The sequence below is a fragment of the Barbus barbus genome (assembly GCF_936440315.1).
Source record: "Barbus barbus genome assembly, chromosome: 41".
Lineage (NCBI taxonomy): Eukaryota > Metazoa > Chordata > Actinopteri > Cypriniformes > Cyprinidae > Barbus > Barbus barbus.
The window spans coordinates 4864250-4880250 of NC_136719.1; the positions used below are offsets into that span (position 1 = coordinate 4864250).

At 37.9% G+C, this 16001-nt stretch overlaps 1 protein-coding gene across 1 annotated transcript; it reads left to right on the plus strand.

Annotated features, from left to right (window-relative positions):
• Window positions 1-10102: 10102 nt before the first annotated feature.
• LOC306861058 (uncharacterized protein) lies at window positions 10103-15668 on the plus strand. The gene is made up of 2 exons (XM_079403127.1): window positions 10103-11215; window positions 14273-15668. Exon 1 carries the CDS (start codon window positions 10340-10342, stop codon window positions 10955-10957), a length of 618 nt encoding a protein of 205 aa, XP_079259253.1. The 5' UTR covers window positions 10103-10339; the 3' UTR covers window positions 10958-11215; window positions 14273-15668.
• The last annotated feature ends 333 nt before the right edge of the window (window positions 15669-16001 follow it).

The window sequence follows — 16001 nt, forward strand, 5'->3', positions numbered from 1 at the left end:
GGTACTGAGTGAAAGCACTTCTGGTGTCGGCTTTGAGAAGAAGTTACTGGTATAGCCTGTTTGGAGCCTGTGCTGCAACATTCCAGGTAAAGACGACATTGCCGAGAAATGCAATTGGTTCTGCCGACACGATGAGAATGATTTATAGTAACGACATTGTTTACGGACAAAACAAGACAATCTTTAATGGAAAATTGGATAAATGACACACTGTGGGTATCTATGCATGCTGATCAGGCTTTTTAAAAAGCACATCATGTTTTGCGGTCGCAACTCAATGCATGGTGGACATTCAGATGGTCATTGAAAGAAAAAGGAAACCAGAGGAAATTAATAATAATGAAAGCAACTTTTCACAAAGAACATGTGCTATGCTTCTCCATGTTTATAGTAAACACTAATTCCTCCATGTGGGGGCTCTCTTTGTGCCACATCTGAAAACCTTGAGAGTGCTTCATCCTGTTACGCTAACCAGAAAAGTTTGGTACTTTTGTCAAATAAAGGATATGACTGTCTGAAAATGACGTGGTCTAACACAGTCACGCTATGACCCCTTTGAGAGGGGATCGAAATCCAATGCTTCTGATTGTGTTGAAATATTTAGAAACATATTTGGTGAAGAAATTAGATTCAGAGGAACATAATGCTTTTTTTCAAAGCTTAATGATATTAAAGTAAATACTTGTGTGTCTATCAGATTGTCTTGTTAAGATGAATAAATACATTTGCTCAGAAGTTTATAAGGCATGGAAACAATTCAAGTTTGCAAGTGTCGGCTGTAAGTGTAAGAGCAAATCTCGAGACTCTTTTATCAAACTCTGAAAAGTGTCTCTTAAGGATGAGTCAGACAACTGAAGCTCCCTCAGGAAATGGATCCCATCTGTAGGATATATCAAATCCACCAGAAGTCTTTTTTTGGAAGCGGCTGTCATTTGATTTGTGGGAGACGTCCAGGTGTTGTGATCAAAGAGAAAAGCCCTCTCACTGTTGTCTTGTCTCATTCAGGAGAATGTGAAGTTGCTGCGGGGAATCTTTAAGCAAAAACCTTTAGATATGAACAAAAGCATGATTATCATAGCAGTAAATCAGTGCAAATCTACCTATGCAAACCATTGCATCAGGTTTAATTATAGGCATCATGCCAATTCCCATTTGACATGCGCCCTCGGTTTGAAATGAAAATGAAATGTGTTTCAGTGGAATATTTTCTTTCATCATCAACCCAAAATCAATCCTTTATTTTTTTAAGAACCTGTTTCAAATTGACAATCAGCATCTTCCTAGTACATTTTCTTCACAGAATTGGGAGTTAAGGAACAGCTGGGAGTGAAGGCACCAGGCAGAACTCAGTGTCATGCATGTCTGCCATCTTGTGGTCTAACACATATCTGATGCACTACAACACACTGTTTCTGTAAAGATATCTCTTTAATCTGCTGTTTTCTGTATGACTACAACTGTTATAGTGGATGACACAAAGGCTGAAAGAAATTCTGTATGTGAGGTCCAAAAGTCTGAGAACACTAGTGAAATGCCTTGCACTCGTTTTTAGTTTAATAATAATAATAATACAGTTCTTACAAAATTATATTATCAAAGTTACAATAAGCTGAGTTTGGAATTTCAGAATACCTTTGTATTTGGTTTGTGTCTCCTCTGCTGTAATGACAGCTGTTTTTAAGTTGACATGAACAAAACTTGACAATCATGATTTGATAATGATCCGGCGAGCATCTTGTGCTTCAATGGAAGCGAACATCTGCTCGTCTGTGCAAAGAAAATCACATAGGATTTCTAAATATTTCTTCATGTTTGGTTTATTTTAAGGTTTAAAGTAAAACAAAACCGCAGTTTTTCAATGTGGACTTCATTATGTGTGTCCAAAGGTTCCCACAAAGTAAAAATTGTGAGTATATTGTGGACCAAATGAGGAAAGCTACGCGCTAAACTACATACTCTGTTTAGGGATAGGCACTGAATTAGGGTTAGTCAATGATAAATATCATTGGCTTCATTTCAAGTCATTGGGAGGTCTTTACTATGACTTAAAAAGCAATTGTGCATAAGTTTTGTGTGAATAAGCCACAGTTATAATAAGGATGGAATTGTAATTCCCATTTAGACCCAGTTGTAACAGACGTTCAGTATTCAAAGAGGCCTCAGTGCTTGTTAAAGCATCCGTGGGTTGTGCAGGTAATAGGGAACCCTAACCCAGCAATAACGGCTACTTTGAAGTGGAAATGCTATTAAATCAACTTCTGGTTCCCCTCCTCCCACAGGAACAAACATGAGCCCAGCGGACCATGCCTTTACCCACAACCTACCACACAGTTCTGCCTCTTAAATTTAATTAGGCTGTAATAAAAAAATTGAAACAAAGGTGCACTAGGCAGCAATACATCCATAGAAATAATCCTGCGTTCATTCTTTGCAGTTTAGCTTGTTTGATGGTGTCTTATATGTCAGACTTGGTCATTAGATGTTTGTAAAGTGGACTTAAAGGTATAGTTCACCCAAAGTCATCATTTACTCACCCTCATGTCTTTCCAAATCCAAAATGACTTACTTTTGCAGAACACAAAAGAAGATATTTTGAATGATGTTGGCTAATCTTGACTTCCATTGCATGGACAAAAAACACTGAGACATTTCTCAAATGATCTTCTTTTGTGTTCGACAGAAGAATGAAAGCAATACAGGTTTGGAACAACATGACGTCGATGATTTTATTGGTATTATTTTATTTGTATTTTTTTTAAACTGATGGCTGCAACATTTTTGACATTAATTGCTCTGATAGTGGGATTCCTCATGAAATTTTCAGGGTCAGTTGACATGAATAATTACACTCATTTTAATGTTTGTGTATGTGTTAAATAAAATGAATCACTGTAAATTAATATTCATTTGACAGCCCTGTTTTGGGGTTATCGGATTTGATAGTTTTTGGTAGTTATTAAATTAGTTCTAGTTCCATTGCATATGTTAAGAGAACATGTCATATTGTTATTATATCATACAATATTATATCCTAGTAAACACAGGACAACAATCATTTTATTAAAAACACGAACCGTCTTTTAAATCTTCTGTTCATCTCCTTGTGCTAGCTGAGATGTTGTGTTTCTGGCACAGTTGTGTTCATCAGCCTCATTGCTGGAAGATTGAAGTGATGCATTAGTGATGTGAATTAAAAGCCGTAAAGATGAGAGCGTGCATATGGTGTGATGGGGTTATTGGAAGAATCCTCCGGCCTGGCGGTTATTTTTGTTCAATAGCATTTACATAAGACATGAATGAAAAGAACCCATCTTGAATCGGGCAGAAACCAGATGCCCATGCTGACATTAAAAGGTCCTTTGGAGACGCAGCTTCAAAACGAATTTAAGGAAATTCCGCGTGTGCGGAACAAAAGCCCAAAGCTATTTATGCAATATCCATCAGAATTTACAGTTCTGTTTAGATCTTTAAAACTTTGCCTGTGCCGTGGGACTTTGTTTTATTTTGATGTTAGGTCAGCTAATGAAGATCAAGTTTATGATGACTTTGGCATGTCGACTAATATTTAAGCTGTTTTTGAATATTTGAAGTCAGAATCAGGGTTAGAGTTAGGATATTTCTTATAGGTCAGTATTTATGTATAATTGTGGATTTATGAACAAAGGCTCTATCAACTGCTGATTTGATAGTGGACACTTGTGCAAACTTGTTTTTGAATAATAATAATAAAAAAAAAAAAACTTTTAAACTAAGGTTTGTTCATGCATATTTTTCTTAGGTGATTTTATTTTGGAGCTTGACAAAAAAAAAAAAGGTCTGTGAAGACTTCAAACTTTCCACAGACAAAATAACAGCAAACAGGTTTGGAATGCCATGAGGGTGAGTAAATAATGATGGGATTTTCATTTTTGGACTTTTGCTTTAAAAATAAAACATCCTTTTTTGTCTTGCCGTAGAGGTCATGCCTAGATTTCTCATGACCTGGAACTGGATCAGTCTCACCTTTTAAATGATCCCACCATGACCTCTTGCAGAAACACCTTCATGTTAAGCGACTGCCCACAGGAAGTGAGTCCTTTCGGGAGGAAATGGCTCCCAGATGTGTGGAGGTGACCCAGAGCTCTGAAGAGAGAGGTGAGCGAAGGTCTGTCGTTAGGGAAGACGAAAAGAAGGACAACAGAGTGTCACAAACTTCATTCTGGGATTGCGTAAGAAAAACCCATTTCTAACTTTGAGTGAAAACATACTGCTCCAATTCATCAGCTCTGTATGCACTGTCATGAAAACAAAAATCAGATGCATTTTATTGCATTTCTGAATTGTTCTCTTAAATTAAACCTTTAATTCTAGCTAAACAGGACACTGCTATATGATGTTTCAGTAGCATTTTAGGGACCAATTATTGCTATTAACCTAGTATTTGGATGCCTGTTACTAGCATATTGGATGTTTATTAGTACTCATGAAGCACATATTAATGCCTTATTCTGACCATATTTTAGATCCCCTAATCCACCCCATATCTAAATTTAACAACTTCCTTACTAACTATTATAAGCTGTAAATTAGTAGTTTATTGAGGAAAAAGTCCTAGTTAATAGTGAGAATTGGTCCCCAAAATCCAAAGTTCTGGCATGAAACTCTAGATGGCGCAGTCCGATGGATCAAACTCAATCTGACATGATAACATCATTATCATATAGCGCAGCTAATTGGTTCTTTTTGTATCAGCAGCCAATGAGCATGCTGCTCAACATTTAAATACTCAGCTAGTGCTTGCTGCACCTGTATAGATCTGCTTCGGGGTGATTCATGTATGCTATGGGGGGTTCATTTATTAATGTTTTTTGTGCAGCAGCAGTATTTCTTACATGCTCACAGCAGTATGTTGTGGATGTATCGGCAGTAGCAAGTCTCGGTACTTGCTCTGCCTGCCGCAGCAGCAGATCTATTCTGCTAAGACCAAACACATTAACATTGTCATGTACATTACCATGCCAATCCCTCCGAGAGTTGTCAGTCAAATCTCTCGAAACATTTTTGGATATCTTGGACACCTTCCAAGGTATCTTCAAAAACATCTCTAGTTTTTTGCAACTCGCAGCTAGGAGATCGATGTTCAAAATGAAAAAAAGACGATGCAGCCAAAGGCTCTACAATGATATTTTTGAAGCCACTGCAAGTGTTTGTCACTTTCATCTGATCCCATTATGTTCTAATATCAGCGTTAATTTATAGAGGCTTAACAAGGACGTTTGTTATGTCTGCATTGTCATTGTAGTAGCAACAAACGCACAAACACAGATTGCAATGGTCTTTCATCTATGACGTGGCTTTTTCCACACGCTAGCAACAGTGAGGTCATCGCAGCCGTATCAAACAAGCCTCGCAGATGTCCACCTTCAGATATGGAAAGACTCGTCCCAGTTCGTGTTTCGACCACATCTTTCTCTCATGTCGCGTTTGATAATCCTTTCAAAGCCCGGAATGTTTTGCCGTGTTGACTGATGTGTTGTTTAGCGAGGCACAAACTTTTTCGTCCCGAACGTTCGGCGGTGAGGTGGCAACAGGGTGAATCAGAGGCACGAGGGGATCAAGATGAGGAAAGAGAAGAGAGCTGGAGGAGGAGAGCGAGGGGTCTTGAGTGTTAGTGAAACATTATGTCACGGCCTTGACGAGGAAATGAAATGCGCAGCATCAATCAGGCGGTGGGCCAAGATCAAAGCCAGCCCCACACTCTCCCATATGGTTCTGTTTGACCAGTGCTTTGCTTTTTCCCTCTTTGCTTTTTTTCTCGGCCTCTCAGTCGCATTTTTCTTCTTTTCTGAGAGCGGGCCTTTTGTTTTTTCCCCGTCAGAAATTCCTCCACGTTACTGAGGCAACAACGTGGTAGCACGCAAGGTGAGAGGTCTAAGAAAACCAAACCTGCCACAGATTCTCTGGTTCACACTCGTCTCGCCAACATTTCTTCCTTTTTCCTGCACTTTCTTTCATGTTTCTCTTTCCTGGTCCATGAAAATGTATTTTTTATGTTTTTTAAAGTTTTTTTTAAACAAATATAATTAATTAATGCATATCATAAATATCACTAATTTTGGGGGAGTTGCACCACATGACAATCTAGTAGCTGAACTGACTTTGTTTAGTCATGAAAACTTGTAGATCCTCTCTACAATTTTATTTCCTCTTTTGTTTTTATTCTGGGGGGGGGGGCTAAAAAGAGTAACCCTATTTTTTTTATTTTTTATATGCAACATATTCTTAAAAAAATTATTTAAGAATTAATTAATTTAAACTAAGAATTAATGTATGTAATTAAGTTAGAATTACATTTTCTTATCAAGAATGATCCTTTAATGAGGCTTTTTTTCTTCTGTGTAATATTTGGACAGTTGTGTCACCCTAACTTTATGCCTCCCCCAAAAAGTACCAAAATAAATTTGAATACAGGAATTAACCATGCTCATCATAAAAGAGGTGTCATTGTATGTTTGAATTGCATTTTAATGTGATTTGGAACAAATTAATAGATATAGAAACATAAAAAAATTAAGTGTTGTGCCATGCATTTTACAACACACTCCTTTTGAAGAAATTAGAAGTTTATGTTGTGTCAATGTATAACATTACGCATATTTTGGCCCATTAAAAACGTATAAATATAATGGTCACACTTTAAGGTCCAATTCTTGCTATTAACAAACCATTAACTACAACTTTTGCCTCAATAAACACCTAGCTTGCTGCTTATCAATAGTTAGTAAGGTAGTTGTTAAGTTTAGGTAATGAGTAGGATTGGGGATGCAGAATATGTGCTTTATAAGTACTAATAAACAGCCAATATGTTAATAATGGGCATGCTAATGAGCAACTAGTTAAGAATTTGTCCCTATACTAAAGTGTTGGCAAAATAACACAGCAATAACACAAATAAAGAGTAAACTGTAATCACCAGCTGTAACACTGGATAAGGTTTTAGATATTGTGCCGCGTGCACATGCCGCCATTCCTCTATCTGCCCTGGTCTTCATATTCAGGACAGAGATTTGCTGCGACTCAAGAGGCTTGTGGACCCCAGTACCACTTTCACCAGGGGATCCTGTGTTACTATCACTGACCCAATTCTAACCCACTCCTGTCCAAAACTCTCGCAGCGCACAATTGTTTATGTCAGCCGTCGTATAGTTTCTCCATAACTCCGGTACCCCTAAGCTGTTTATTTCCTGTCAGAGAGTTTCGGTGACGTTGTGGTGTATAAATGTCTTGATCAGACGCAGGTGCACGGTGTGGGAGGGACATGTGATTGGATTTGCTCCGGAGGCTGATTTTGACAGGGACCACCATGGTGCAAATCTAAACAAGCTAAAATGCCAACGAAAGTGCCTCCAACTTTTTGTGACAAAATGGAGCAGTGTGGAATGGGTCACTGTACATGCACATTTAATGATATATATATATTTTTTTAAATCTATAAATGTGAACACCATTCACAAATAAATGATATTAGAGCCATAGCCTAGCGGTTAGAGCACATGTTTTAATACATTAAGACATGGTGCTCATATTAGCAGTGTCAATATTAAACTTGTGCTATTGCTTTTTCTTTTTTCCTATTTTCCCATTATATATTGCACTCTACTATTGTAATATGAAATTAACTTTCAAAAAAGCTAAATAAATAAAAGAAATTCCCCCAAAGGTGCTAAAAACTGCTTTAAAACTTTTAAATAAATAAATAAAAAGACTGCCAGACCATGAAAGTAGATTTTTGACACTGTTTCCATTTCTTGTTCCACCTAAACATACTGATAGGCCAAGGTGTGTCTACGGGTTTTAAATTATATTAATCCAATGTGATCTCATTTGTATTCATATTAGAGTAATAACGTACATCAAATTCAATCTTGGGACTTGTATCTGGTCTCAAGTCTTACTATGAATGTTCTTAGTCTTGTCACGCATGTGCATTAATTTTTACATTCTGCTTTATTAAACCTCATGATGTGTTCCCGTCATTTTGACCCCATTTTTTTCTGAAAAATGCTAATGTTATTGCATTATATTAAAACGTACTTAATTCTTGCACATGGTATAACAACCTCCCAAAATGTGACCTACAAACCTACAAAAATTGCTTATACGGTTATGCAGGTGGTTGTTTTTTTGTTTAGTTTTTTTGTGACTGACTGAGATCTCATTGATCAGAGCAAATACACCTCAAATACACCAGACAATTGGCAAAATTGTCCTCAAATATAGTTTTTCCTCAAAAACTGAGGTGCATTTGCTCAGATCAGTGAGGCCTACATTCAATCAGTTCCAAAAAGAAATACAAAACTGAAAAGAAAACAAGCTGACAAAAAGATTGACTCCAAGATTTGGTGATAATATAGCATGATAAGAGATTTACAAGCAATTTTTAAAAGCCTGCCATTTTTTGACCAGGAAAACCAAATTAGGTAAAGGGGTTTCAGCACAACACAAGGGATATATATTTGTGACTGAAAATTGTGTCCATTGCATATCTGAAATATACAAGGTGACGTTATTGAATGCTGCATTGTATCTCTTAGAAGTAACTACGAATAGCTAACAATGCACAATTTTGTATTTCCCCCTTATCTGGCACTTCGGCAGTTCATGAGGCCTCTGTTAATGTGCTGATAATCAGGTGTGTTAGATATGGAGTACTACAGGACCAGTGCTGAGAAACACTGATCTAACACTCACAGCTCAGCCAAAGCCTGGCTTCTGATATCTCCTGAAAATGCATGATGTTCTTCTGTTCTGTTCTTTATTACCAAAAAAAAATATATATATATATATATAGCAAGACAATACAAATAGGATACAATTACATGACTAGGTCACTAAGTCATTGATCAGAAATGTCTTGGTCTTCCACTGAACGTTCTGCCCCTCTCTCTTTTGAAATGATTGCTGCACCCCACGGCTACATAACAGATCTGTCCGTTTTCTTAATCTGCTAGAGAGACATGAGAGAGACTGAAAAATGAGGCCCATTGTTTGCATTTAACTGTTGATTAGAGCGCCAATTCTGTTCAGAAATGAATTCATTGTGTTTTTGAATTTCATAGAATGTGCTTTGGTTCTGAAACCAATTTTAAGTTTAGCAGGACACTCGTTATGAGATTCTGAAATGAAATTAACAATCACAATGACAGGATACAATCAAGGCAGGTTTGGTTTCATTTAAATTGACGCATTGTATTTAGTCATAAAGGTCAAAATAAAGCTAAAAATATTGATGTGATGTATTAATTCATGTCCAGATTCACTTTGTGGTCTACGCCAGTCCTGACTCCAGCCCGTTTTTCCTCAGACTCAAACAAAACTAATAGTGTGCTGATATGATGCTTTAAAATGTTTTAAGTGAAACAAAATGTTCTACATGTGTTTATGTTCATGGTTATTTGAAACTGCATGTGCATGTGAGATGGCAACTTTTCCCACTAACCTATGCAAATTCACGCACAGATGAATTTGACACAATCAGCAATATACAAAAACCGACTCACTGTCCCACTTTTAAATGCAAGGACAGGTCTGAGAAATGCTCTTGTTCATAGACACGTGACATACATAGACACTCAGCGATGTTTAGTTTTCACTCAGCATGTTCGAAATAAAGTTCAGTTTACCCTTGAATACCTCTCTGTGCCATAAAGCCAACAGAGAGACAGCATGAAACAGCATGCAAAACAGCAAGCCTGCTTCTTGGCTCCCTCCTATTGTCTGTCTTGGGCTGTGCTGGGGAAAAAAAGAGGCGGTGGAAGTTGCTGGAGTGGTGGAGGGGGTGTGTATGGACCGAAGGCTTGTTTCAGGAGAAATCTGGAACCAATATGCTTCAGACAATTTCAAGAAAACTCTACAGCAGAGTCTTTGCCACCACCTTAGATCGTGGCCCCTTCCCTCTGTCTCTATCCTCCAATCGCGACGTGCATCGCCTTCCTGTTTCCTTTGAGCGGCTCCACCCCTCAACCAATCCACCTCTTAACCAATCGCTGATCAAAGTAGGAAGGGCTTTGGAAGACTTAGGCACTGGCCTTTATAAAAGACCTGACAACCAGATAGTGAGTTTGAGGTTTCAAGAACTGACCTAGAGCTACATGACGTACTGAGGAGACTGAGATTTTTACGAACCCAGATGAATGGCTGCATAATCTGGCACCTTCTTGAGTTCAGAAAAAGCACCTTCTCGCTTTTTGCTGTGATTTGTGTTGCTTTCCTTTAAAGTTGTCCAAGGCAAAGAACTGGGCCACAAACGAAGAAGCGAAATAGGATAGAAGCACGGGATTGACAAGGACGACCGAGCGTCATGCGAGAGGAACAGTCTTGTGGCGACTTTCCCGAGGGTGGGGTCCTACCCAGTGAAGAGGAGCAAGAACGTCGCCCCAACAAGTGCCCCGTCGTTGTTGCGCCACCAACGGGTCCTCGAAAGCGGCTGACAGGTCCCAAGAAAGAGCCTGGTGGAACCCTAACACAGGACGACAAGACGTCACTGGAGGGCCCGTCTACGGTCACTCCCTCCTGCCCCAAGCGGCCCAAGAGGGGTTCTCCTTCTTCCTCATCGACCTCTGTGGCCTCCCTAGTTCCCACCGTGAGCACAGTGTCACCTGTGCCCGGGCAACCGTTCGAGGACCTCCACACGCAACGGGTGATCGCTAACGTCCGGGAACGGCAGCGCACGCAGTCCCTAAACGACGCTTTCGCCTCGCTGCGGAAGATCATCCCCACGTTGCCTTCAGACAAACTGAGTAAGATTCAGATCCTCAAACTGGCTTCAAGATACATCGACTTTCTCTACCAGGTTCTCCAGAGCGATGAAATGGATGCCAAGCTGGCCAGTTGTAACTACCTGGCCCACGAAAGGCTGAGCTACGCCTTCTCCGTATGGAGGATGGAGGGCGCTTGGTCCATGTCTGCCACTCACTAGACGTTCACCCGTTCCTGATCCTACAGCCCTATACGACCCTCCAGATCCAACCAGCCTCTGAACTCTGAACCTGCATTCTGCCCCAGAGAAAGTGACTCTGATTATTAAATCTATCGCTGTCTGTCTACTAGCTATGGCTTCAAATTCACCAGCAACAGCCATTTGACTCCTGCTGTCATGACTTGACCCTCCCTAAAGCTGACCTCTGACCTTCCAACAACGATCTTTTCACTTTTTTCTCAGAGCAACCCTCTACAGGTATGTCAGTGAAATGTTATGGCATATGGTAGCTGATATGAGCACATGGATCTGGTTTAGTCCAAGTTGTTGATCTGCAAGTTCACGCTTCTCTATCACAAATATGAAAATAATGACTTGCTCACTTGTTGCATTTATTTTATTACATAGGCTACATCATACGATCAGTGTTTAGTGAATTTACCTTTCTTCATTTATGGTGTATGTGGAATTATGGATAATCAAACATGCACTCAAAACAGTTGTTGAATTAATTCCACAGAAAATGCTGAGTGCATTCTCTTAGGAAATTCATACAGACAGAGGCTGTACTGTATGCTGTTTGAAATAGCGCTAATCATGGAAGCTCTGTGGCCAGTTACAACAAACATCAAGTTAAGATATTACTTTTAATAATATAATAATCTGTAAGGGTATTAACACCTAAAGGTTTTTTTCAGGGGTTTGTTGTTACTGCCTTCTGGCCCTTATTGTGGCTTGGGCAGCACTGGAACAGAACCTGTTTTTGTGGCTGGACCTTTAACCAGCTGGAGTAGCTCTCACCCGCTGAACTGATGTCATTGGTCTAATGAACAGTTAACCTGTTTCAGAATCACATTTACACAGCAAATTCAATAGAATTAAAAAAAATGCACATATATAAATTAAAAGTTTGTTTTAAATTTTCCAAGTATTGTGCTAATTTTTTATCTTGACTGTATGACAGACTCAAAAGCTGGTTAAAGGTCTGCAGGCATTAGAAGCAAACTGTTTGTATATTTATTTATTGTACAACAGAAAGTTACAAAAAAAGGCAAAAATAAATAATGTGCTGGATATTGTCCATTTAATAATTCTTTGTAGAAATAATCTTATCTAAATGTTGTACTAATTTATAATGGACTAAATGCTAACAATTTCAGATTTGTCCAAATAGGAATAGGTATTCAGTAATAGAAATCTGTAACTTATGTAACAAACATATGTCAATTGGTTTAAAAAAAAACAAACAAAAAACGATTCCAACCCCAGGTTAATGGCATGAAAATTAAATGCATTAAAAAATACATGCTGTCTCAAGAATCATAGCCATTTTGAGAGAACTTGAGCATGTATGTGAAACTCCTCTTTAATTCGAAGATTCTGGAGTTTCCACTTATACACACCTTAGCAGAAGAACAGATATTATTCTTATTCCCATTGACAAATGTATTCATGTCATGTGATCTATGTTTATTGTAAACATTTACTTGTCAAGTTTACCTAAATAGGACTCCAGCTTGGGATATTCCGCTGTTAAGGTTATCATACGCAGGCCTACTATTGTAGCCTCTTCTTTGGATTTCATAGTATTGCCTTAACCATAAGTACATTTAAATATACGGCACATAAGTAACTTAAAAAAAAGAAAAGAAAACAGTAAAACAGACGTATATAAAGTTATTGTCTGCATAATTTTGTGTTGGTCATGAATATAAATTTTTCTATATATATATAACTATTTATATGTTAGTACATAGGTAATAACTATGTAATTAATACGAATTTAAAATAAATATTTACTTATTTTACATTTTCCACCATGATCTCGGTCTGAGAACCAGGGGCCATGTGTTGCTGTTAAAGATAACCGGGAACAAAGAAAAATCATTAAAGGAAAAGAAAAGTGAGTGAACAGGAAGCAGGGAAAGGTGGAGAGGACTCTCCTTTAGCCCACGGGTGTAAATCGCCCTCCCTCTGCCCTTCACGGGATCTCGTATCCAGTGTCGTGCAATCAGAGGCGACCGGGCCTAGACATGCAGGAACCTAATGATTGGAAACAGTTGTGGGGTGTTACAGAGGTGTGTGTGTGTGTAAGAGATACACGCCATACAACACACAAAAATACACACACTAATTCAGTTTGATGTTAGCATATATGAAGAGGAAGATTTTCGTGACTTATCGATGGTATTGATTTTTGGGCACTTCGAGATTTTGGAAATATTGAGCTGGCATTGTGCAGTTTTAGGATGGTGAAATTCCCCTGTAAACGCAACTGAAACAAAGATATTCGGCAACAGTTAGTTGAGCCCACGTCCAGACTAAATCTGTACACATTTTTCACATCTCTGCACTGAGTTTGGGAGAAAATGTTCTGTTAGAGTCTCTAGCTGTCATTGTAATCAAATAAACTTAAATACTTAATAAAAGACCAGGCCAGGGATGTGCGGAACTTAGCCTGGCACCAATAGAAATGGCATGTATGCAGAGTTTTCTGTTTTTCTGTGGAGCAGTTTCTTACATTCTGCATTTAAATGGAGCAATGTTAGCAATAAATAGTACACACTTAAAAAAAATAAAATCTTTGAAAATAAACCTATAACAATGCGTTTAGCCTAAACAGCCAAAATCACAAATAACTAAAAATATCTTCAAAGACCATTGAAGTTCAACTTTGTTCCACTTTTATTAACCACTTCTGGCAGTTGTCATAATCCTAATCAATTAAAATAGCATTTTCAGGTATTGTTTTTTTTTTTGTCATCCAATCTTGATTGGCTCATTTGTGAAAAAATGTGTGCTGTTCATGGAAACAGAGTAACTACGGATTTATTTTGATTAAGATTTATTTTGGGGTGTGGTTTCCTTGGACAAGTCATATTAACCACATACTGTATTACTTTAGCAATGTCCTTCGTTTATGCGAGATGAGTCAACGTGTTTGCCGGTGCTCATGGGAAGGATTCTTTCGCTTTAGGCTGAGATGACATGCAGATTCCAGAAAACTGATTGACCAATTTAAATAAAGCTGTTTATGAACTAATCCAGATCCAAACATCAAATACTTCCTCTCCTCAATGTTTCATCCAATATGGTTGTCTTTATTCCAAACCTTTACACCTTCACAAGTCCATTTTCAAATGGTATAAAATATTCCATGTAGTCTTTAAATTATTTTTTGATCACAAAAGCTATATGTGAACAACCCATGCATATAGAAATGAATATATACTGTCCATATAAATGTGTTACTACGTCATTTTGATTATAAAGCAAGTTTCTGACATGTACTTCCCCTTCTGTCTGTCTTAACAGTATCCCACTATCCCAGAGGACATCATGCTTCAACTACAAGCCAACAATATTTCCCTTCTTCTAATGGAGCAATACAACAAAATGCAAAAAAAATGACCCTCCACCATCTAAAGGAACTAAGATTGTTCAGACTATTCCACACGACTCTGATTCAAACTCTGGAAATGACTCTGATTGATTGGCAAAGTGCTGATTTGAGATCAGCGTTCATTGACTTTATGTATGGACACGCAGAGGCAGACATTGACTGTCATAAGGACTCTACACTTATAGCTAACCTGATGGAAAAATGCTACGTAGACTCACTATATTCCCAGATATACAGATCTGATCATTTCAGAGTTGTTGCGCTTGTCATTTATGCTGTATATTAGCCAACATTATTGCTTCTGTGACAGTGTAACAATTGTGTCATGGTATATACCATATTCGTCTAAATGTAAAGTTTGTTACGTTAAAAAAAAATTAAAGCTGTAAGATTAATTCTGCAAAATGACTTGGTGATTAGCAAATGCATTAAAGGGTTAATTGACCCAAAAATTCTGTCAATAATTACTCACCCTCATGTTGTTGTGGTAAGACCTTTGTTCATCTTCAGAACAAAAATTTAGATATTTTATCAATGAAGTCCGAAGGCTTTCTGACCCTGCATAGACAGCAATGCAACTACCACGTTCAAGGCCCAGAAAGGTAGTAAAGACATCGATAAAATAGTCCATGTGACATCAGTGGTTCAACTTTAATTTTATGAAGCTACAAGAATACTTTTTGTGTGCAAAGAAAACAAAAGTAACGACTTTAAAAATGTTCTTCTCTTCCATGTCAGTCTTCAACGTTCATGAGAGTTCATCGTCTGTATATTCTGGTTCGAATAAGTAAGTCATACTTCTCTGTCGACATGCTTACGAAGACTTTTTTAGTTTTTTTGTTTTACGCAGTGTATCCAGGTTCAGCAGCACCACACGCATGCATCATGATTCTCTCGGCGGAGACTGACCCGGAAGACAAAAAATCATTATTTGAATAAAGTCTTTATTTATTATTCTTTGCGAAACAAAAAGTATTTTCGTAACTTCTTGGAAATGAGGTTAAGCCACTGATGTCACATGGGCTATTTTAATGATGTCTTTACTACCTTTCTGGGCTTTGAACGTGGTAGTTGTGTTGCTGTCAATGCAGGGTCAGAAAGCTCTCGGATTTCATCAAAATATCTTAATTTGTGTTCCGAAGATGAACGAAGGTCTTGCGTGTTTGGAACGACATGAGGGTGAGTAACATAATTTTCATTTTTGGGTGAAGTATCACTTTAAGTTATAGTTATGAGAGGTACTACTTTGTTTATGCCTTTTAGTGCTATAAAAACATTGAAAGAAAAATAGATAATTTAACAAATTAGAAAAAGAAAAAAAAAACAGAAATTAATCTAAAAGATTTAAGTGATAGATCAAGGTGTTCTTGTTCTGCTCATACAAATTCTTTAGAATCCAGACACCGCTACTTAGTTAATTAGAATAAAATGTCAGCTGAACTTGGTTTGCACATAAACTTGGCATTATCCTTTTTAGTTTGAAGCTTCAATAAATATATGTCTGGTTGGCAAGAAATAAGACAGACCGCCTCACCACAAGAGTGCCACATTCTGCTGTTTAGTACGTGTAATTAGGTAAAGCAATTACAAGATGTATGTTTCAAGCAAAGTGCAAAACACATGGCCAAAGTGGCCCAAACT